Here is a 24802-nt window from a genome sequence, read left to right on the forward strand (position 1 = left end):
TCTTCTTCTTCTTATTTTTTTTTTTTKCTGAATCCATCATCTGACCACAAAGTAGCAAAGATGCAGTAGGAACCAGACGACCGGCGGCTCCGCGTCCCTGGTGCCTTCGCAGAGCCTCTCGCGCGCCTTCGTCCACTGTGCGGCCACAAGGCACAGTACGCGCCACGGTCATCTTGACCAGCTCTACTCAAGCTAAAATTATCCCCCTCCTACAAAGTAAAAGCCCTGGTGCTTTTTATTTAATTACAAACATGTGTCTTCCTACGTTTTGAACGAATCGTGTGCCACAGCAGTTAACGGGTGACTCGTCCCTACTAATAAAATCTGCACAAGTGGATTTATTGTGGGCATTGATTTGCAAAACGACGTGTTCGTAAAGGAGCACTGCAAGGAAAGGCCTTTCACCGCAGTCAGCCTTCGGGGAAATCGCTGAAGTCGCGGTCCTCCTCAGCTTCTCCAGCTCAACAGTTGGGATCCCGCGGATAAAGGGGACAAGCGGTGCTTGCAGCACCTTCAGCGGCAAGGCGACAGGCTCTCACCTGTCTTTCCTTTTTTATTTTACAGAGCCGGAAGCATATTCCTCTGCTTTGACAAATGGCATCATCGAAAGCCTTGTTTCAATGTTCTCCACGCAGCGTAACCAATAAACCGGGAATAGCAAGCGGTAAACAGCACATTAAACCACGAGGAAGGAAAAACAGAGCAGCTGCACCCCAGCGCCTGACAGTCCTTGCGATCTGCCCGTGCTTTGGCGAGCTTTTGCCCTCTGCAGCACGGCTTCACCGCTGGCGTGAGGCGAGGCGGGTTGGTCACRGCTGCAGGACGGGCGGTCGCGGTTTGCTGCTGGGGTCTGGAGCACCTTCACCGCGTTTGGGATGCACCCAGCTGCTCCTGAATCTCAGATCAACCTCAGGAATTCTTTTTCCCCCTCCTTTAAGTGAGCGTCCCCTCGCTTCGTCTTCGCCTTCGGTGCCTGCCCGCTCCCCAGGACATCCAGGGAAACGCGGTGCCCCCCTGCAATGGACTTCAGCAGCGGCTTGGCCTCCGGCCAYGGACCTGCAGGCTGCGTCCCCGGTGCCAGGAGCGAGCGCAGACTCGCTGTCTCCCGAGCGATTTTGCTCRGAGGTTATTTAAGGAAGACACCGATAGCTCTGAAGTCGAGGCAGCTGAGCCGGACCGCGTGCGGCTCGCGAAGGTGACTGTCAGGAGGCATCATCCCGGGGATTAGTGTAATTAAATGGAGCTGTGAAACGTCAGTCCAAGCAAAAAGGCCCCCCACGGGATTTTTTTCCCCCACTTCACYGGAAAGCAGGCACTTTCTTAAAATCTCCTGGCGCATTGCTTGTTTGTCTGCTGCTGCTCTTCCTCAGTTTTCCTTTGCACCAGGCCCCTTTCCCTGGTGCGGCCAGGTTGAGCTGCCGACTTGGCAAGGCTGATGTGGAGACTAATTAGTATTTCTCAGGCGCTCTGAAAATTACCGAGTGTTACTCCTGCTACGTGACAACTGTTGCTAGGTTGGGAAAATTCCCGCTGCCCGGACCTGGGCTGCCCACCACCCCCCAACACACACCTTTCCCGTCCTTCCCTAGGTCAGCCCGGGGCTTGCTCCGTGCCAGGTCCAGCGCGGCATACGTTTTACGTTTTAACGCCCACGTTGCGCGCACGGGCAGCGGGGGTGGTGTCGGCGTGCCGCAGCCGGGTCCGTCGGCTGAGATACATGCGCTCCATCCCTAGGGCCGTGCAGAGCCACACGGACGCCCGCCCATCCCTCTCCCCGCCACCGCCCGGCTCCCTGCTCCCTCCTGTCCCGGGAGGCCCGCGACGGCCTCCGGCTCTCCGAGCTCTCGGCAGGCGTACATGTAAAAACATACACCTATATGAGTATGTACATGTATATGAATACACACACACATATATGCACACACAGATATTTTTATGTGCACATATAGGTGCATATCTACACGTATATGTGTTATATATATACACGTAATTGTGTTATATATATGCACACAGATACTTGAATAGACTTACATATAAAAATATCTATATATACATATACGCACACATACACACACACAAATATACGTACACGTGCATACAAATATGCACGCACATAAATACCAGCATGTGCACGTACACGTGTACATACAGATAGATGCGCGCACAGATACACGTATATATATGTGTGTATAGCCACGCAATCGTGCACATGCGTCTATGCGTGAGCCCCGCGCACACGCGCGCCCGCGGCACGGCGGCAAGGGGCGTGGCCGCCCCGGGGGGGCGCAGACTACAGCTCCCAGCATGCCCCGGGGGAGGGGGCGGGGCGAGGGAGTGACGCAGGCTCGCCCCGCCCCCCCGCCCCCGCCCCGGCGGCTGGGTGCGCGAGCGTGCCGCGGCCGCCGCACCAGAGGGCTGGCGGCTCGCGGGAGGCGGCGGTTGGCGCGGCCGTTAGTGCGGCCGTTGGAGCGGCGGGAGCCGGCGCCCAGCGGATTATCGCCCCCCCTCCCCCGATCCTCCGTGAGCGCGCGCGGCCGCCGAGGCGAAAGCAGCCGCCGCTTCGCGGCCTGTGGCCCGCCGGAGCCGCGGGGGCGGCGGAAGCTCCGTGGCGGTTCCCTCCAGCCTGCCGGGGCTGTCGCGCTGCYTCCAGCCGCTGACGAGCCGCGGGGAGAGGCTGTCCCTTCCTCCCTCCCTCCCTCCCTGCCTCTTTCCTCCCTCCGCCGCACGCTCGAGCTGCTGCGGGCAGGGGTGCCCCTTTCGCCTGCTTCCTGCCTGGGGTGAGTATCGCGAGTGTCGCGACAGAGCGCAGCTCCGCGCGCCTGTGCGGGGGGGAGGGAGCGGGGCCACCCGCCCCCGTGCTCTCTGCGTGGGCTGTTCGGTGTGTTTGCAGGGCTTTGTGCTCCCGGGGCCGTCGGCTGCAGGGGAGGGGGTGGGTTCCCCCCCCCCCCCCCGTCTTTTCTGGGGGTTTTGCGAGTTTTTTTTTTGTTTTTTCCTTTCTCTCTGCTTCCCCCCACCCCCTTCCTCCGAGGGGAGAATTTCCCGGGCGGCGGAGTTGAGCGAGCCCCTTCCTTCCCGTGCTGGATGTGCTGGGGGAGCTCTTTGTCATGGAGAGGCTGCGGAGCGCTCTCGCCTTCGGTGCCTGCCCTCGCAATAAATACGGGGATACATACTAAGGGGAAAAAAAAAACTTGCTCTTTCAGTCTTTGCACTCTTAAGACCGCCTTGGTTGTGGGGTTTTGTGCTTGGTGTTTTTATTTACTTATTCAGAGGGGAGGAAAGTGTGCTCTCAACTCTATCCTCCATTTAGCGCAGCCCCCTGTGCTCAAGCACTGAATGGGAGCAGGCGGGTGAAAACAAAACAAAGGGTGATTTTTGCTTTGCTGGTGCGTTAGCCTGCAAATATGGGGGGCGAGAGGGCGGTGTTTTTTTCCCCCTCTTGCTGCTGTGCYGAATTATTTTGTGTTGATTTATTTTGGAAGAACCAGCAGATAAGTTGTATTTTTTTTATATATTTATTTTGGAAGCTTCTTGGGAGAATCTGTCTTGTACGGAAGGAAATCTTGTACTCTCACCCTTCCCTCTTAGCTGCTTTGTGAACAGCCTGTGATGCAGTGCAACTTTAATCTTTTTTTCCCCCCTCTTTTCACTCTGTTTCACATAGTTAAATAATGCGGTTTTAGAAAGAACTAATAGCATAGGGAGATGTTTTGCGTGTAAAAACCATGGAGAAGACTTTAGAAGGCAGAAAAGAGGAGGACTAGTTGTGTTTCAGCAGATTCTTGTTTTGTTTTTTGCCTCTTAGGGGGGAATGATATTTTTAAGCAGCTGTTATGCGTTATACAGAAGGCTTGCTATTTTTTATTTTAGTTACCCCCTCAAAAACTGCAGTTATTTGACCTCTGCAGGATGTAGCTTCTAGAATATATGCAAGTATAAAGTAGCTTCGTTGTAATGCTCATGTTTCTAGCATTGTCTTTTGGAGGCCACTCACTCTTTTTTTGTTGGGTCTCTTCTGCCTTTAAAATGCACTAACTCACAAGTAAAATTACGAAGTGTTTCAGCTAGACTGAGCTGTAGCTTCTGCCTTTGAAAAATGATGGATTTCTTTTTGTTTCCATTTTGAATCTGCGTTAGAGAGGAGGAGAGTCGGGGGAGAAGGCTGTTTCCGGTTTCTGTTCAGCAGCTTTTCTTATTTTACAAAGAAAAAGGTCGTTTACAGATGACTTGATGATGATGTCTCTTGTCAGCTTTTTATACTAAAAAGTACTGCTAGGTAGGAGAGTGAAAGCTTCCCGAGGAGACTGCCGAGATTTTCATTTGCATGTGTGTCTGTGGTCCATGCGGCTTTGTAATATTTTAGGCTGACTGCTRCAAAGTGCCTAATGCTGTGCCAAAGTTCAGAATTCAACACTGAACACTTCTCTCCTCCYTCTCCCCACTGTCCTCACCCTCAGGAAAGCTTGATTCTTGAAAATTGAAATTAGACCGTTTCAGTGCTAGAGAGAATGGGTATCCAAATCACTAATTACTTTARAAGTTTTTAACCCTGTTGTGTGGATGGCTAGGCAGGCAGCTTTAGGAGTAGGTTTTAGTGATACTTAGGCATCTACTGGACACCTTAATGTGTTTAAATGTCTGCTAGGTCTAATTAATCCAACTTGTAGGAGCACCTAAATTATGCTGAGTATAGTTTTGTGAAGTTGCYTAATGTATGTTTTAGTTCCTACTAAACTCACAAATACATACATACCTTTGCAGCTGGGCATCGAGCTAGTGCTCATTTCTGAAGTTAAAGTTAAGCAACTACTAGTAATTCCATTGAAGTGGAACTTAGATGCCAGGGTTAATGTAAAGTCGATCTATTTAAAACCGTTGTATGTTTCAAGATCAGTATTGTTTTCTATTAAGAAGCCCAGAATGAAAAACAGGATTRTTTCACTTCAGGATTTATATCTAGTGACTGTGTGTCTACATGTGTAGATGCAAAATAGAATATAATCTGCTTGGAGCCGGTGGTATTTAAAACTCTTAAATGGAGTGAACTACTGACAAGTATTTTWTTTTTATTTATTTATTTAAAATGCTTTCTTAGGCAACAACTTTAGAACATAGAAAAGCAGAAACCTGGAACTGTTTGTAGATGCTAATTTTTGCCTTGATTTAAAAAAGGGAAGAATGAGGGTGTTTCTTCAAAAATCAAACTTTCTTTCAAATACATCCATGTAAGGCAAGTTGCAGAGGTGATTTGGAACTCTTGCAAGGTGCTAATAATTGAATTACTTGTTGTTAGCTAGTCACTGTGTCTAGCTGATTAGATCGTAAAAGTTCTGACTGTAGGTGGCATGAAGAAAGTCCAGCTCTTTTGCTTCCAGACATTTATTCCTTAATCTTAAGATTCACAAGTGTACTGACAAACTGTCAAAGGAAGTGACAGCAAAGAGATGGTGTTGGAAGTAGGTCAAGCACTGCTAAATACTGCTGAGATAGTTTCAGTGGAAAAAAAGTAAGCATGTTTCCCTCTGATCTAGTTTGTTTCCTTTCAATTTATGGTTATAGGATGCACCATTAAATTTCATACTCCTACTGTAGTCCCCCAGTTCTACTGAAATTCATGTTGCATCCCAGATTAGGCCCAGTTAGCCTATGTGGATAGACTCATGGTGAGGAAGATAAATTTGCAATGTAGTTCTGAATCTGTGAGGTGTTGATTGCCCACAAATCGGGTCAGTCAGGCAAAGTTGAGGGTGTTCTGTGTTTCCCAGGAGGTTGAAGCAGCTTGTGGAACTGATTTGTGCTCTTGTTTCTTTTGCCTGTTTTGCTTTAGGCTCTATAATGGGAGGCTGGGGGATAGACTGGGGCAACATGGTAGCAAGTTTCTACAGAAGTTAATTCTTTGTCCAGTAGATGGAATTGTCACTTGATTGTATTCACAATAACTTGGTTTGCAGAAAAATTACAGCCTTGCACAGTGAATATCTTTTTCCACATATCCTATACTTACAGTGGTTTGGAAGCAGGTATTACTTAAAGTAGGCAGAAGTGCTTTATTGCTTTGTCCAAGTGAACGCTTAGCTTATCAGCTACCTACATGACCACTATGCCATGGGCCTCTTTTGCTGACCATTTTCTTGTGTCTTTGAGCACCAGGTGTAGCTAGCTACTTGTAATGACTGAGAATTACCTTGTAGTTATGAGTGTATGTAAAATGTTTCATTGAGTCCAGTGTGACAAGCTGTCTAGGCCACCCTAAAGATGCTGCATGGGAAAATTTGTTGTCTCCCACTGGTACTTTGTGCTGAAGATAGTAACCATCGTGGTCCTCAATACTGGTCTTGCTTCAACAGTGCTGCCTGGCTGGCATGCTAGGAAAATACTCTTGTGAGGAGATAATGTTTAATGACACATACTCRAGTGTGAACTGGTCAGCATTCCCAGTTCACCTGATTCAGACTGAGCATAGGCACCTGAGTGGAAGCATTTGGTTAAAGATTGATGGTGTCCTATAGTCTTTGTCATGTAAGAACATGAATCAGCTCATGAATAGATAATAAAAATTAAACTGCTGGCATTGTTTCCTGATTCATGCTGCTGAATTCAATCATAGTCACTTGACTGTTCCCATAGTATTTATATAAATGATAAAGTTCGTATCTTATGTTGTAGTTGAGAGTGGAGTGGACTGGACCTTGCGGTTTATTTCTGGCCACCATTCCAGGAACTTGTGGCTGGAAGTCACTCAGTGTTCTGATTCAAGGTAAATGGCAGCTGTCAGAATAGGAATTATCAAAACTTCTTACTCTGTCCCCTTTTCCCATTCTTGTTGGGAAGAGGGTTTGTTCGGTTCACGCTTGGGTTGCAGTATTTCTGTGTTCACYGGCAGTGTTGTAGAAGAACTCTGTGCATCATGCTGGCTCAAAAGCTCTTGGTTTGATCTCCCTTGATGTTAGCTATACAGTTATGTCAACCAGATGTTTTTTCTGTGCTGACTCTGTTTGCAGCAGCTTAATTGAATGAACATGTCAGAAAGGGGTGGGGGGAAGCACTCCTTTTGGGAGAAGGTTTTTAATTTTACYGGAGTACTTAGGTGAGAGAGGTGCTGGTCTGGCTCTACTAGTTAGGGTGGACATGTGTTCGTGGGAGCAATTGCACAGTCTAATTGACAAAGTTAAACGGGTTCCTGATGCAGGCAAGCTTTTGCTGATAGAGTGCTTTTTGCCAAGCCTGTTAGTTTACATTTTCAGTGTTCAAGGAGATAGCGTGGCTATTCAGGCAAAAGAACCTCTGTCACTAAATGCTGCATTTCTGTTTGTGGTTCTGTAAYGTTAGCTATAGTGGCTGAGGCTCTRTGTTGTAGACAAGCCTGACGTGTAGCATATRGATGAACAGCAAGATCCCATAAGAAGAAATTGAAGTTAGATAAACTGTAATAGATCTGCARTATTTTTTATTATTAGGATAGTTGATAATAGAAGTAGCCTACTAGAGGGGACTGTGCTTTGTGTATTGGCTGATTTTTATTTTTCTTTTTTTAAAGCAAATTAGATGCATCAAAAGCTTCCTGAAAGCTTKCAAGATATGTGATTGGAGTAAACTTGAATAAGGGTCTTTAGATGAGAGTTTACTGGAGATAGGACTCAGAATCTGCTTAGCCAAAATTTCCTTTAAGTAGACCATGATAAATGGATTATTGCTTCCACTGCCAATTGTTTCATCTTTTTGGATGTACTTAGCCAGTTGTCTTTCCAAGTATGTAATACTTCTGTAATTATGTAACATTTTAAAATACTTTTTAAATGAGCTGGGGTAGCTCACTTCATGGGCAAGATCAAGAATAGAAATCAAATCTGAAGAGATTGACTTGCTTTCTTTTTAAGAGCAATATAAGCTTTGCCATTAACAATGGTGGAGCTCGAGGCCTTTAAGAGTGTTCTGGAGGCATGGTGAAAGTAAACTTTGMTCTGATTCAAGAGTCTCCCCCTGACCTGCTTGCCTTTTCAATGCTCCTGCTTAATTTTCTGACTGCTGTCTAATCTARTTCTGCAAAAATAATAAAGGAATGAGAAAGACTTAGTTGGTAAAACTGAGAGGGTAATAATATCCAGTGCGAGAGGTAGAGAATGGAGTAGTGAGCGACTGGGAGCAGCAGCTGTTAAGACAGTTTCTCCTGAATTTCTGCCAGGTTGTCCTGACAGACCTCCATCTGAGAGCAGGAGTGGTGGCAGACAGCTGAGGGTGCTAATCCCTTAACCTGGGTCAGCAGCATCTGGGAGGACTCTTTCTTAATTATACTTTGGGTTGGAGCAGTTGAACTGGCATCTCTGGTTTAGATCCAGCTTGAGAGACTTCCATCCAGCTGGTTGCCTTTGCCTGAGAAGTGATCAGCAACCCTCAAGTCCATTGGGATACTGTGGGACATTAAACTGGTGGCAAAAGTAGGATTAGGAATATATGAGTTTATCAGTCCTYTTCTTGTGTTAAGATCATACCAGTTGTAAATCTCCTCAGGAGTGTTATACTTTCCTCTGCTCTGAGTTGCCTCTGCTTTTAAAGATCACAAGTAGTAATAAATAGTAAAGTCTTTATTTTAAAATTCTGTGAACTTGAGTACTTCACCTATGTTTTCTTTGTTCTAAGAAAAAATTTTCATGTTAAATGATACAAATGGTCTCTGAAGAACTCCTGAGAAATCTCAAGGCTTCTCCTCAGTATTAATACRTATACTGCAAGTTTGTCTGATGCTACCTTGATACCCTTTCCACTAATCTGAAGCAGTTACATTTCACTACAGTATTTTTTTACAAGAATAARTATTGCCTTAATAGTGGTTTAACACAAAGTTCAACTGGGAAAATAAGTAATGTTTCTTTTTGTCCTATCATGCAGCTGAAGTATTTTTTTTGTTATGAGGTTAGAGGAAAAAATCTGAAATGCGTTACACATGGAGGCTTACTATCAAGTAATTCACTTCCTTTTAAAGAACTTGTTGCTCATTTTCCTTCTGTAATGCACCTCTTGGGATAAACTGCTAATTCTAAAAATATGTCAATTCCACTATTTCCCACTAGTATTTTTTTCTTCGTTTGGCTGTAGTTTGCTTTTTCCCTGAGCTACTTAAAGTACTGAGGAATGCTTAAAATGGAAGAAAATACATGCATCTAGGTATTTGAGTTTGTGTAATTGATCACTGCTGTATTTTAATGGCTAATGGAAGATTACTTTAAACTTTGTAAAGCAATGGAGAGTGTGGCAACCTCAACACTTAGTTAGTATCTCAAGTAGGATATGTTCTTTCTGTTATATGCCTCATCTCCAGTAGACCAGTGCTTTWTGTTTGAGTTCAGAAAAGAGAATGTAACATGCTACTAATGATGTCAAACCCTTCTGACTGAAACAGGAAGATTTCCTCATATAGAGGAAACTGTTATTCACTATTCTCACTATTTCCATGTTCATAATCAAACTTTTGGTAATTCAGTTCTAGTTTTTACCCAGAAAATGTTTTCAGCTTATTCTTGCAGTGGAAGTAGGTTTTATGTAATCAGTGTTGTTTGTGGGTCATTGAAGAAAGATTTTTAACATCGATAATGAGGACCAGAAGTTGAATAGATAGAAAGAAGATCGCAGTCAAAAAAACTGTGAGATGTGTCATCCTGTTAACACACAACTTTAACACCTGCTATTTGCATGAGTGGAAGTTTTTTGGGAGGGGGGAGGGGGATTTGTTTAATGTACCTTCAGCAAGGGCCTGGGAGAGATTCAGGTCAAATTCCCTGAAATTTGTAGGGACAGTCAGTAAAGATTGCTTCTTAACAGGAAAATAAGATCAAAAAGTCATTCTTACTCAGATACGTAGTGCAGAGAATCAGAAGGCTGCAAAGTAGGCCCTTAGGTGTTTCGTTAGTTCTTTTTCCTTTCTCATGTGATAACATTTAAGCAAATTTGTGATGGTGGTGCTGACACTTTAGGTAAGGATTGCACTTCAGGTCCAATTTGCTATCCCTCCCTCTCTTAAATAGTGAGCAATTATGTAACTGTGCACTTCACGCTCTGGGGTTGGCAGAGCCAGTCAATGTAAGCTCTGTTGTCGTGTGTATTAGTCTGAAGCCAGTTATCACTCCTTTCTGCTCTGGCTTTCATGGTGCAGTTGCCTCCTTTTGATTCCTGTGGTAGGAGGAATCATCATACTAGGCCTTTGATCTTTTTTWAATATGGTAATTACTACACTACTGATAGCCCACGTCAGTTATTTTAGCATTCATTTGGTGCTGTATGTGATAGATGTAAAATACCTTTAGGATAGAACTTTCCCTTTTGGTGCAGCATGAACTGTTGGCAGCTGCTTAAGGTTTAGATGGTATTACTGTTAGTTTTTTTTWAAAAAATCAAGTTTTTGCGGAGGGCAGGAGTWGTTCTGTGCTGAGGGTAGCTGCRTGTTAAAAAATGAGCAGCATTCTGCTGAGCTGATCAGTCACCTGATAAAGTTGAGGAACTGAACTTGATCTTAAAAACAGATAAATGCATGAGTAGCTTTATTTTTATGCGTTTTTTTCTTGTAGAGCTGTATATTTGTACATCAGTGTAGCAGCCAGTTTCACTAATTTTGAGGCTCTGTGAGCAGCAGATGTGAATGCAGCACAGATACTTGCAAATGTCACTGTTAGCTGACAAAGACCATGAGGATGTTGCAATAACATGGAGAGGGAGGTGGGTTGTAAGTGACTTTGTTATAGCATCTGCTTTAGAATTTCTCCTCCAATATCTATACTGCTTAATTTCTTTTCTCATTTAAATAACTATTCATCTTCGACTGTTTTGTGAGATAYGCACAGTCAGCAAGGGAAATTCCCTTCTATAGAGGGAAAGTGTTACAGGTACTTTTCTTGTAATCTTTCATTTGTATGACTTTGGAGAGGAGCTCGTTTAAGTTGGTAGTGTCTGAACAGAAGCAGAGATAGGAGCCTGATCCAGAGGATAAAGGAGGAGTTAACTTTTACCTTACAGCCAGGAGGGATCAATTGAGGGGAGAAGGGAAGAGCTTATCCCAATCATAGACGTATGTAGCAAGTGCCTGATATTTTTCAGTCTCTTAGAGTCCATAGCAGCAAGTATTATAAGCCTGTCGCTATTATTCTATGGCTATTAATGAGRAGTAATGAGCAATTTATCTGGCCCTTTCATTGATGTTATAGCAGTTTTAAAGGTCCATATAGTTCTTAGCTTACAAATGAAGCAAGATGGCAAAAGCAGTTTCTTGTCTCCTTGTCTTGCTCTAAACAGATGTCAAGTATAGTGTAGCCAGTTTTCTTATTTTGCTCCCCAAAGCATGTTTTCCAAGGCATGGGTGGGGCTCTGATCTTTCTGTGCCAACATGTTAGACTGGCCTTTAAGATGGGATGGATATGTTTCATCCAGAATTCCTGGGAGATCTGGGGGAAGGAGGGGTAAGCCTTCCCATACATAATTACGGAAAACCTCATGAAGATGGAATAGTTCTCCACTAYCCTATCCAATGAGGAGAAAAAAATAAGTTTTTATTTTACTTTGTGTGGTGGGGGAGAGGGGTGACACCTATATACAGGGATGTTGGATGGCATCTTARAAACACCAGTTTGGTCTTAGACTTTTTTTTTCCTCTTCATTTTAGTAATAGTAAGGAACTCCCAGGTGTTCACAGGTGTGTTGAAGCTGAATTTGCTGACTTTTGGAGGCTGCTAAAGAAATGCAAAACAGTATTTAGTTTCTCTCTTCAATAGCGTCAGTTGTTTAGAAGTCTGTCTTAAGGTGACCAAGGAACTAGTCATGTTACAGAACTTTTCTGAGACATGAGCCTGATGATTAGGAAGACAGCACAGTGYTTTCTAATGTGGAGAGGTATTACGTCTGTTCATAATCTTTGTCACAAGTGGAATGGATTATAAAAGTTGATTCACTGCCAGTCAGCATATGCTCAATTCAGTATTTCAGAAGGCATGCCAATCAGATTTAATACAAACATACCCTTGGAAAGATCACCTTGATTTAATTTTTTTTCAGATGCACGAAGTAGAAATGGTCTGTCTTCTCTGTTTGTTCTTTAAAGACCAAGTGCTGTATTTCTAGCTCTTGGCAGACATTGTCCACAAGTACTTCATGTTCCATTGGGCTTATGCCAAATTTAATGTACTGTGTGTACTGAAAGCATCAAAACCAGGCTTGCTTTAATTTTAGATTTTACAGCTACCATTATTGATTTTTCTTAAAGCTGTTCCATCCAAACAGCTATCATTTTAATTTCTTTTCCTTGCAGGTTTTGCGAGGAATGATCTTGACAGTCCTTATTTGTGTTGCTAGGGACTGTTTATGTGAGAGCTATAGATCAGACCTGCGATGGCTAGACTCTCAATTTGTAGGAGCTAAATCAGCACACAATTATTTKTGAACTCCTGTCTTTCATACTGATGAATATGCTGTGACTAAGCTTGGCTTTATAGACAAAGTCCATCAAATACCTTCTGGGAAGCTTGACTCTTGTAAATATTTGAGACAGGAAAGGACCATTAGGATCAGCTAGTTGTAGTCCCTACAGTGCTAAAAACTCTACAAGCTTCCATTTTGCAGTGCATGTACAGTGTATAAATATCTGTAAGACTCTGAACTCTGAATAGACAAAAAGGGGAAAAGATAAGGGAAAGAAATGGAGTGCAAGTAGAAGTTATGGTAGGTAGACAAAGAGAGGAAGGAAGTGACTAAGAGAGAGAAYAGGTATAGTGCAAGCAACCATTCAGCATGGGATGGATTGTTCAGAACACTACAGTCATCAGGTCTGGTGATCCCTGCCTGACAGCTGTATCTGCTGGCTTCGTATTTGGACTGTTCATCTCTTATTTTCAACCCTCGGGGCCAAGTAGCTGTGCATGAGCATGATTTCAGGCCAGGTGGCTCATAGCCATAAAAGCAGAGCAGGATTCCCTTCCAGGATGCTGTTGTGGATGAGCATGGTGCTCGAAGGAGCCTGTTTTTTCCTTCTTCCCCTTCTCTTTTTGTGAGTTCAACTGTCCTCTTTTCATTAAATGTTAGTCTGTTCTGGTTTCTTCTTTGCACTGTCACCTTCTGTTAGTGATATTAGAATAAAGTTGCTCAGCTCTTCAAAGATGCACCTAAATGGAGAGTAAAGGAGTCTCTTGATACAGAGAGACTTAAAAATCCTAAGGAGTTCTACAGTCCCTATTAATAGTGGTTATTGCAATTGAAGTATATGGGAATTTCCAGTTAGTCTTCATTGTAGGCTCAGTGTGGGCTCTGAGTGGTTTTTGTTTGGCCCAGTTCTTATGCCTAAGGATTGAGCATATCTTTACATCTAATTTCAATTGTCCAGTCTTGGACATAGTTCAGATTTTATTTAGTTTTAAGAATAACGGTAAGTCTTTGGAAGCATGACTTATGTTTTAATATTCACATAGCATCCCAAAGTCTTCAGAAACTGTATTTTTCTGTCTTCCTCTTGTCTTCCCATCTTAATGCCTATGTGCTGGAATCTGTTGTGACCTGTTCCATTTCTGCAGCTTATTTGCCATACAGTGCTAGAAGATGCCTTCTCAGCATGCAGTGAAATGACTAGTTTGCAAGAATTACTAATAGAACAGTTCTTGCAGCTGGATGGTAATACATATTAACATCAGTATATCTCACCAGAAAGTTTTATTATAGCAGCATGCTAGGGAATTAACTTGCATTGATGTTGGTGAACAAACTATTCATCATTTTTTTTATTCCGCAAAGTGTTTTGGTAATTATTATTTTGGTGTCCCTTTTCGTAGCAGGAATTGCTGCTATCATGCTTCAGAACTGAGCAGACTGACAATGCTTGTTTTTTTTGTTTGGTTGTTTTTTTAACTTTTATTACGTAGCAGAACATAATAAAATACAAAGGTTGAATAGAAGAGTGAATGTAAAGAAAACAAAATTTACTCCAAACTGAAGARTATAGGTGATTATGCTCCCCTGTTTTTTTCAAAATTAAGCTGCTTTTAAATGCTGCTAGATAATAGCAAGTAGGTGTTAATTCTATTACTCTTCATTACTCCATGAATTTCAGAAAAATACAAAAAAAAAAAAAAAAATTAAGGAGCACATCTGCTACTTGGAAGATGGCCCCAACTGTCTCTTCCTGGTTTCTGCTCAAAGATGCTTGCATGGGACCTAATGAATCAAACTAAGGAATTAGATCAGAGTGTGAACCTGGAGACACCATGGTTGTGCAATGCCTTGTGTCACCTGAATGCAGAACCATAGGCAGAACCGCTGCTTTGGGGGGCAGTGGTATTTTATGCTGCCTTCAGATTGTTTAACGATGGTATGAGATCCTGTTACGGTAGCGGTACAGCTAAGTGCAGGCATTTCTACAGCTCACCAGAACAGATGATAAATAATAGTTCTCTGGTGCTGTGCTCCTTTCTTTGCACTCAAACCTGCTGCCTTTGTGCTGGTGGCCAGGTTTGTCGATGAAATCATAGAATAACATAGTTTGGAARGCACCTCTGGAGGTCATTTGGTCCAGGCCCATCCCTTCCCCTTCTTCCCCAGTATTAAAAGAAGTTTCAAGCTCAGTCCAATCATTTCATTCCTTTTTGYGTGATCTTGAGTAGCGTAAGGCCAGGATGTCTGCTGACGATACATATCTGTAGTTGTCAATCTTTTGTAAATATAAAACTTAKGCTTACCTAGTATAATTACAGAATATAATTTCGAAGTTTTAGTAGACTATGCTCAAATGAACTGACTGGTAATTGTACTCATCAAATAATTTTGGAGAACCGAATACTTGATTTGCTCTGCACTAGAAATATTGATGGAACACAAAGCACATGCTGTGCTGAGATGTATTATTAACAGAAGAATTGCTCTTCTCAGAGTGTTTTTTCTACTATACACTGAGCCAACATTGATAAATTCCTGAGAAACAATCCTTTGCAGGGGCTGTGACCAACAGGTATCTTTCCCTCCTCTGCCTCTCCCAGATGACAATTCACAATTGGTGATGCTAGCCATTTGGTGCTAATGTGGTTGGGACTTAACCATATGGTCTTGCTCTCGCTTTTTCTCACAGTGTTGAAAAATGTTGTCCTGTCTACACTAGCAGCTAACTGATCTGAACCCATTGTTGACAGCACCACCATCAACAGGTCATTTTCTCACTGTGAGCACAGCTTTTGATAATGTATCGTAAATCCAAGTGGAAGTGCGGTTACAATCTTGCGGTTCTTGGACCTGGTGAGTTTACATCTACATGCTTAGAGCAAACRTTTCTATTTGCATTTGAACTTCTCTCAGTGAAAAAGTTTTAAGTGACATTTGTATCTAAAGGCAATAGYTGTGACTGATAGGTGCACTCTAAGCATCTATTGTAACTGTCCAATTCGGTGCCTACTTCTAGAATTCCTTTAGAAGTTTTTTACATCTTAACATTTTGGTTGAGATTAGTTGAAGCATGTGTAAAACAATACAAATGATATTAGTGATATTAGTSTTGYCATAAGTGTAAAAMAATACAAATGATATTAGTGTTGTCTTGCTTTTATTATCTTTAACTGTATTTATGCAAACATGTAAACCTGTTGTGTTTTAAAATAGGTGGAGAGTGTATTTTAAGTTTTTAATTGGATATATCTCTCTGGCATTGGATATTTCTCTCCAAAAATAACCCACAGCTTTTATAAAACCATGTCCGCAAATGAGCTTGGTTAAATATGTTAAAAAGAGATGCCTGTTAAGCTGTACCAAATTGTAATCTCTTACGCCCTAATGTAGGATTTCTGCTGCAGGTTGTGTTTCTAGAGGCTGCTGAGCTAGTATAATATTTCACTGTTGCTGAAAGAGATGTCTTGCTCCTTCTCATCTCCCTGGCCTGTGTAGGCACATGGCCCTGCTCCCTAGATCCAATTTGTGCAGTCCTGTGCCCTTCTTTGCTTCAAATCTGCTGACCAGARTTTTTCTGCACGCTGACTCCTCTCACTGATCTGAGAGAAACTAATTGAATTGCAGGAGTTTTCTAAGAGGTGCAAAGAACTGAATCTTAAGTTTTGTCATCAGACTGACTACCTTTGTTCTAGCCTAGTTGATAGGCATAAAATTCTTCCTTTGCTTTCAGTAGCTTTGTCAGTGAGTGTRTCTAGAGCTTGTTCTTTTTTTCTTAGTCCTCTTGTTCAGRAGCAACAGCTGCTGTCTCCTCTCATAATTACTTGCTTTCAACCAAAGTAATAATGTTGTGAGAGCCCCAACTTTTCCTTGCTTGGACCAGTTTTCATATCAACTTGGTGCTGATGAAACTGAGATCACCTCAAACACAATGTATATAYGGTTAACAGTGAAAAGAGTTTAGGCATGCAACTTTGAACATGTTTGCAATTTTATTTTAAATCTTGCTGGATTSGCGCCAGTAGGCTGGAGATGCTAATCACAGTGTTTTTCCATGATCAAAGATATCACTGCTTCAGTGGCTGCTATTTTTGTTTAAACTGCCAAAGTCTTAAAATTGCCTATGAGCAGTCAGTATTGGTGATTAACAGCCTGAAGCATTTTAAGTACAGAAAACCCCACTTCATCTTATTTTGGATAAGCTGGTTGATTTGAATTCGTTGCATGTTTGTTTTAGTGTCTGAGCAGCTGTGGATTCTATTGTGCCTCTCACTTGCCTGTCAAGTTTCTATCCTGAGTGAATTTTCATTTCAAAATTACTTAACTGTGCCACTAAATTTCAGGAGGAATCTTGAGATGATAGAATATGGTTTAGAGCTTTAAAGTACTGTAGCTGGGAACTTTGTTTTATCTACTGAAGAGTCCCATCTTGCAGAGAATAAGTTTCTACCTAATGAGCTATGATGAGCCAGAGAGATCTTGTACTGCTGAAGTGCTTGTCTACAAGCCAGAATACTCATAACAGATTTTAGTATTAGCAAGAGAGTTGTTGTTCTGTGAAAGGTGTGGAACATGGCTGTTAGCTGATGGCTTGAGAGGCTTCATCTCTTTAGACAAACAGTACACAAAAATTAAATAGTATAACAACGTTGTCTCTGGCTGCACTGTAATTATTTTGAATGTCTGGGGCTTATCCAAAATCAGAACAATGGTTTAAATTACACATTCAGCCCAGATCTGCTCTAGTACAGTCTTGCCTAGGTAGGCTGATAGTTATCTTGCTTAAGCTGGTTAATTTGGTTGCTTTCAGCAGAGCTGAATCCTTACTTGAACCTGCATGATGGAGCTCAGGTATTGGATTTGGTGAGGTGGCACAGTAGAGGAACAGAATTCTGACTGTAAATTCCTTCTTCTTCCTAAATAATTCTTTACTTAGGGGGTGTGGGAGGGGGGATTGACAGTACATCTAGAAACAAAGCCTGCTACTGATTAGAATTGATCGTCTGTTAAACAGATGAACGAAAAACCTCAGTTTTATTTTTGCAAAATTGTTAAGGCTTAAAATAATTAAAAGAGAGAGAACTCAGTTCTTTGCTGCATTGCTGTGCCRGGAAATGATCCTTCCTTGCTGACCAGTTCCTTAGCTGTTCCAGCCATAGTATGATGTAGCTTTTTTAACAATGGCTTTATTTAGAATTCTTTCAACTAATGGCTTTGGCACASTCTAAAAAGTCACTTAAGGAAGGAGATCTTGTTGCAGTATTCCACTCTGGGCTGAACTTTTAGGTTGCAAGTACTTTCTAAAYTTTAAAGTTAAACATATTTGGAGCGTGTTGAGCTTGCAAATAATTACTTATAAAGCTGAAGTTTTGTCAAAGGATGYTGTCTCCTGTACATAGGAGCTGTTTTAGATTATCATGCCTTATTAGTAGGAAAGAGATTGCGTGTCACTTCCAGTTCATGGAAGTTTTTCCTGCGATCTTTGATTTCTCTTGACCAGTAATTCAGTGGGCATTTTTGATTTTAATGTTTTGATACTCCTTTGTGCTAAGTCTYCTGCTACCTTTACTTAATTTCTAGATTCTAGTCCTTTGTGTGTACTGTAGGTAAAGATGAGTCTTGGTTTTTTAATGCATACAGCCATAGTTGTATTCTTTGGGGCTGAGAGTTTTAGCCTTTTTTGATCCAACTTGTATTTTTATGCAGATGTCTGTCAGAAGTCAACATATGGTAATTTTGGGGAAACCCAGACAGTTTACATCTATTAGTTTTTTTAAAAAATTAAATAACGTGAGGGTGTTTCAGATGAAAATCAGTTATTGTGACTGTATTGATCTTTTCATTTTGCTGAATGATAGAGGGTAATGTGCAAAAGACAAATCTAGAAATAAAAAGAAAGCCAGTAACTCTTTAACTTTTACTCTTTAATGTCTGGCTTGATCCTATCCTTACAATAAGGACCTAGAGCAAGTGCATGCACACCTTTATCTTCAGTGACTTCTGAAAAACCCCATCCTGTAAGTTACGGACATGCTTAGTGTAACTATTATAAACTGTAAAAATAGTTTTCAGTAGCAAAACTAAGAATGTGCAGTTATTCCCAGAGTTAGCACTTAACTCTGTAGGTGCTTTGCTCCAGAGTTAAGCGGTAGCTAGCTGACTGTTGTGGTTGGATGAGTTTTGTGACTGAAGCTTTGTGTAAACAGTTTCATTTGTGCACTTTGGCTATGATGTTTATATCTTACTCTTAAGTATTTTTAAAAAAAATCTTCAAGATTTTTGACAGCTGTATTTCTGATATTTCTAATATGAGCCGGATACTCTAACTTCATTAGATTTTGGGTGTGATAATATATAAGTGTAAATCTGATGTTACTGATACAAAATTCTTTCCTACYCTATTATTATACCATACTTTCAAAATGAACCAATCTGTGACTTGAGTATTTGCTTTTAAATTGAAGGCTTTCTTTTTTTTTTTTTAAAAAAAAGGACAAATATAAAAAATCTTTTCGTTTTCTGCTGTAAATATGAAATGCTTTCCTCTTCTAAAAAGAAAAAAAGCCTCAGTTTGGAACTGGCTACTACAGGAAAATCACACTTGTGAAACAAAATTATTTGATGCGATCTAGCCATTATGTTGATTCTGTAGTATTCCATATTGTGCACAGTATTTCATAGATTTGTTGAGTGCCATACTGACTTTGCAGCTTTCTGCCCTACTGGTGATGTTTACAAAAAAAAAAAAACGAGATGTATTACAAAAGAGAGACCGCAGGAGGCTAAGCTTATGACAGCACCAACTTTGCTTATTTCTTTTGCTTGTTTTCCTGTTGCTTCCAATTTTTTGCCAAGATTCTTGGAGTCTACATATGATGGTACTATGCTTTCCTGGTTAACTGGGCTGTTCCTATCTTTATGAAATGTTTGAGCTGTCTGTTTTGGAGCCTTTTGAACATTCCTTCGTAGTGTTCTTGTTGATTGGGAAAGACTTAMAAACATCATTCATGTGAAGTCTTACTGGCTTGCAGCAATGGATGTTCACTTACAAACTACTACTCACAGCTAAGGAGTGTACTGTATCACAATAGAKGAATGACTGTGGGCATAATAAACTATACTCACATTCCAATGCAAGGGATGAAGCAGTGTGTTCTTTATAATACACCAGTTTTGAAGTAAGGCACTGTAACTCTGGCTATTGTTTTAACGGGTAGACAGTCTTTAATAGGGGTAGACATGCTTATCTACTGCTCTTTTCCTCATAGCTGTTTCATTTTTTTCAGCTTATTTTCTCTGATCAAGAAGTTTTTTTTCACCAGTGTAGTGGAAACAAAAATTGAAAAACACTGCTCTGGTGCAAGCACAGCTTCTTAAATGAAGGCAGATGCTTTACATATGTCCCCAGGCAACTAAGAAAAARCCCTTTAATCTGCTGTCCTGCATTGTGTTAGAGCTGGAAGAAGTCTTCATGCCAGATTTCCATTGTGTCTCCCCTACAACCTGCAAGAAATTATGAAATTGTTACCTGAAAGCTAGATCCAAAAAGCAAATTGGAGGCAAAATTCATCTTGTCTGTCTGCAATATTTATGTAGTTCAGAGTTTATTTTGGGAACACACAAAATTCACGTGCTCCTGTTTATGAAATGCTAAAAGTACAGAATGACTTCAGAGTTCAAAGTACATCAGTGGCTGTGAAGCCAGAGAGAGTATTTTCTTTCCTTTATACTTAGTGAATATGTATTATTTTTATAACTGATGTTGAACTTGCCAAAGTCAGACAGTGTGTGCCGGAAGATTTTTATGAGCTTCTAACTAAAGACCCTGTTGCTGAATTGCATTGAAGAATGCTCTCATGCTAGTTATTGTGAAAGCAGCAACTTGTCCTATTAGTTGTCTCAGACTTTGTCCGACTTGCCCAATATTTTATAAACTCATTCTGATTTTAGTGCCGAGACTGGCTACATTGGCTTTACTGTATTGGTAGTTCTTTAATCTCTTYGTTGTATGTGCTTGTATGGCTGATTACTTGAATGAGCTTGTTTAAATGTTTTTTTCTTTTTACTCTGAATTTGCATTGGTCTAGGAGCTTGAAAGTGGTCAGACATCTCTGCTGAGTCTGCGTAGTAACTTCTTAACGTGTGCTAACTTGATTGCTTATGACTGTTCATACCCACTGCATGATGTTTTCTTCTCTGCAAATGATGTGAGATTTCCTTAAGCACAGCAGTAATGACAAATAACAAAATGAATGTGAGYGAGCAGCTTTCTGCAAATCTGTATGAATGCGTGAGTGAGGCACAAATGTCCTTAATATGAACAGCTGTTAGTAATTTTAAATGCTCATAAACAGTATCAGCCCTGAGAGGGGCAATCTATCCCTAAAAATTTGTAAAGATTATTTCACAAGAGCCAGGTTTCTTAGAATGAATCTGCACTGAGAGGCAGACTAAAACTAGAGCAAGTGAAATAGCTCCACCATACTAGATTACTGTTAACTTTGCTGCTATAGAAAAATGAAAGCTCAAATTTCTGTGATACACTGAGATGCACTGGGCAATGACGCGCAAACAGTAATCTTCTAGAGGCCTCTATGGATATCTGCAGCGTGTGCAGTGTAGACTAGTGACTTTGGTCAAGCTCCTTCTCAAGGTTCGTGAAGGAAGACGTCTGCATGGTAGCAGACAGTCACTTTGGCTAATAAAAGGTGCAAGTTGAAAATCATACAAAATTAATTTTAAAACCATATAAAGTATTACTTTATATTCCAGATATTCTGAATTGTCTGTTATTTTAAAATTACTTAGTCATGTTACTGTGGCTGTATGCTCTTATTGGTATACTTGCCCAATTGTGTTTACCGTTCCCTGACTAGAAAGCTTTTTATCTGAGAGCAAATCATAATTCTTCACTGCTTATTGAACCCTGCCTTTCAATGAATAGGTGTACCCCACAACACCAAGCTAGAAGCGAGTCTGCTGGTGTAGGACTTCTGCATTTATCTTTGCATGTCTGAGAAATTCATAATATGGGAAAGATTTAATGCAGATGCTAATTCATATCTATTCTAATCTGTTACAACTCATCTGYGCTTGGTTTGAGACTTCCTGGTAACTTGGAAATACAAGCTGTTATCCACAGAGGAAAAGGATCCTAGCTATGATGCAGCTTTAAGCATGTGTTTTTTCAGACAAAATTATTGAGCTGTCCTCAAAGTATTTTGCTTAAGAACATTATATAGGAAATAGGTAAACCTGCATTGGATGATGAGCAATGTATTGCGTTTGATCTCTCTGGAAAGCAGTTTGGTTCATCTTAAACTTTTAAGAAGCAGAATTGAAGGGAAGAAAACATCACAGTTCTGCATTTATGTYCAAACCCCTTCATTTTTAGAAATGTTATCAAATTCTAGGCTAAATCTTGAAGGTTTGCATTCAGACAAAATTCTGCTGTCCTTAGTTGATCAAGGAAGAGTGTCATTCTTTTTGAATTTAGGAACGCTTTTGTTACTGATAGAAATACTGAGATGAGTTGAACTTGCTGTCTTGCTAATGCAACTTCATTAGGGTTACTGGCATTGCTTACCATTGTTGCAAATGTGGGGGTGCCCCCTGAAACTCTTTGCTGTGTGTTTTTAATGYTATCTGGAAGTGAGTACAGGCTTTGGCTATTGCTGGAAAAGAGTGTTTCACTACAGTGACCTTCAGTCTCTGCAAACACTACCAATTTAAAATTCTTTGTGCCTGCATATGTTAGATTTGTCTGCTGCTTTCCTCAGCCACATACTCTTACAGACAACAGAGATTCTGGAGAGCATTATTTTTTTAAAGAAAAACAGRCATGCCACTATCACAGTTCAAAAATACCTGTTTTTAAAGATGAATTTTGTGAACCACGCATGAAAATACCTTCAAAGTTCTTATGGTTGTAACTGGAGACTATAACTCTTATAAATAAAAACAGTTGTTATATTCAGCTGGGTAGTTTCTCTTGTTTGAAGTGAACATCATTTCTCTGTGTGTGCCTAACAAATTGTAGATTTGAAAGCTTTCCAACTCTTAAGTCAAATGTTAAACATGTAACAATTTGCTTAGCTCTTAAATAAAACTGGCTTGTATGGTCAGACCAAAGTCTCTTGAGTCTCTGTAGAAGAGATAGAGCATCTAATCTCAGTCTCTGTGGTTGAGGGACTCTGTCCTTGGGTTTTCTTGGTGATAATACCCATTATGATGCTGAATGTTACCCACAGAAAGATTACACATGGTAGTTTTTACTGAGTTTGACTGGGCCACTGTTCTGCCTGCATGTTTGTGTCAACATTACTGTAGTGTATCTGCTTTATTTTCTGATATTTAATTACAAATGATTTCAGGAAGAGCTTGAAGACTTTGTCCTTCTCTCTTCTTGCCCGCCCCCCTCTCCCCCCCAAAAGAAAGAAAGAAAGAAAGAAAGGTTGTACTTGAATTTTTGAAGCTTGGCTGCACTTTGAGTTGTGGAAAGAACCAGCAGTATCCACCAGCTCTGTTTGCGCCTATGCATAAGAAGTAGGATTCCTGTGTTGACCAAAGAATAAAATTTAGGGATAGAATCCCTAGCACTGATCTTTTGCTACTGTTTGAGAGTGACCTGTGTGTTATTGGGTGTTAGTGCCCACACAGAGGTAAGTGAATGGTTGCTGCATCCTCTGAAGTGCAACTGCCTGTTTATTTTTATAAGCAGCAAACCTCTTATCCAAATTGGATTAGAAGTGTAGGAAGTAAAGTATTGCTGCTCTTTAGATATGCTAAGTCATGCATTTCCCATGGGATTTTAAAGGAAAACAAAAGATGATATCAAATATTATGGGATTTTTCTCTCTGAACAATAACTGGCTAGGAACCGGTAAGTGATCTAAGGAAACATGAGGTTAGGAGGGAGGCCTGTTTGAACTTTTTGGTTTGAGTTGGTGGCTGTAGAAGGCTACTGACATGGAAACATAAGCATACCAAAAGTTAAGTTGTGCTAATGTAATCTTCAGTGTATTAATAAACATAACTTGCTAACCTTTTTCATTTAGAGACAACTTTCAATGTATTTGGAGATATTTTAATAGACCTTTCTTAGAAAGTGCATCTTGCGACATAATCAGTTCCTGTCCTTTTGCATTGTTGCCTAAAGTAAGCTTTGTCCTTTACCTGCGCTCACACAGCACTATTTAAAATAGCCCTCAAAAAAACRATGCTTGAATGTCAAAAATATATTGAAAAAAAATTAAGTACTGAACTAGCCATTGAATTTATGTCTGGGGCTATAACTTAGCGTGTCAGGCCCTTATAAAGAACTGATACTTGGCTTGCAGAGAGTAGACAAACTTCTGACAGCTATCCGGAGTTATGTAGGTCATATGCTTTTATGTGTAAATGTTGCCGATGATATGTCTAGAAAGACCCAGATTTTGGACCTTACATAAAGGTTAGAAAAAGTTCTGAAGTTAGGAGGAATCCATACAATAAGATGGTATACTTTTTAGTTGTCTTCTAAAAGAACAGTGAATTGCAGGAGGGTGTGTGACCTTCAAAATATCCAAGTTAGTAGTTCGCACATGGAAGGCTCATATGCAGGGGTTAGGAGAGCAGGGTGGAGGCTGCCCAGCATACTTTTTTTTGTTGGAAATGCAAATTAACTACAGTTGAAATGGTGAGTGTTAAGAGTGTAGCAACTGGATAGTGAGGAATTTAGGATAAATCAGAGGGAAATTTTCTAATGGGTAAGCTTTGTTTCCATGCTTCAAGACATTTCTAGATTAAAAAGTAGTTGCCTCTTTTAAGGATATCCATTTGTGTGGTGTGGAAGTTGAGAATAAAAATTATATTGAATGGTTCTTAAATCTTGTTCCTCTTCAGACTTCATTTCCTRGAGAGTGCAGGGAGAAGGGAACTATCAGTATGTTGTAGCTGAATTTCTATTGCTAAATTTCTAAAACTTAGTACACTTCTGAGCTTTTTTTTTCCTAATCTGTGAAAGGTTTTGGCTTAATTATGACACAAAGATGTGTAACACTGCTAGTTACTGCCTTAACTTTCTCTGAAGAARTCCTTGGCCAAACGATCTGACTTTGTAGGAATGAAAACTTGCAGGTAATGCCGGTTCGGCTAGTTCTGCTAGCAGGTACTTTAGAAGTTTTGCTAGCAGTAAAAAAAAAAAATCTTGGAAATTAATTTGAATTGGGCCTCTTTTTCTTAATTTTAGGAAAAATAGAACAGCTTGAAACTTAGTGAATCTATGAGTTTGGATGAAGAAGTCAGGAGAACTACAGCTAATAAACTTTGCACTAATACTACCTCAAAGAATTTATGTTAATTGAATTTGCGGATATGGTATTTGGCTTGGAAAGTTTTACAAGATCCAGAAATGTTCCCAGAGAACATG

General features: G+C 40.8%; 1 protein-coding gene across 3 annotated transcripts in view; it reads left to right on the forward strand.

The window, feature by feature from the left end:
• The first annotated feature begins 2529 nt into the window (after positions 1-2529).
• The window catches only part of PELI1 (pellino E3 ubiquitin protein ligase 1), a 47018-nt gene continuing 24745 nt past the window's right edge, over positions 2530-24802 (forward strand). The window contains exons 1-2 of one of the 3 annotated variants that reach the window (XM_085307273.1): positions 2692-2777; positions 15086-15249. In XM_085307273.1, coding sequence (XP_085163399.1) covers positions 15195-15249 — 55 coding nt within the window. In that variant the 5' untranslated portion in view covers positions 2692-2777; positions 15086-15194. Of the gene's footprint in view, positions 2778-15085; positions 15250-24802 lie in introns of all 3 variants that reach the window. The other 2 variants (XM_085307275.1, XM_085307274.1) reach the window with 2 other exon arrangements.

This window comes from Rhea americana, unplaced genomic scaffold (genome assembly GCF_003343005.1).
Source record: "Rhea americana isolate MKP2758 unplaced genomic scaffold, rheAme1 scaffold_256, whole genome shotgun sequence".
In the NCBI taxonomy this organism is placed as follows: Eukaryota; Metazoa; Chordata; class Aves; order Rheiformes; family Rheidae; genus Rhea; species Rhea americana.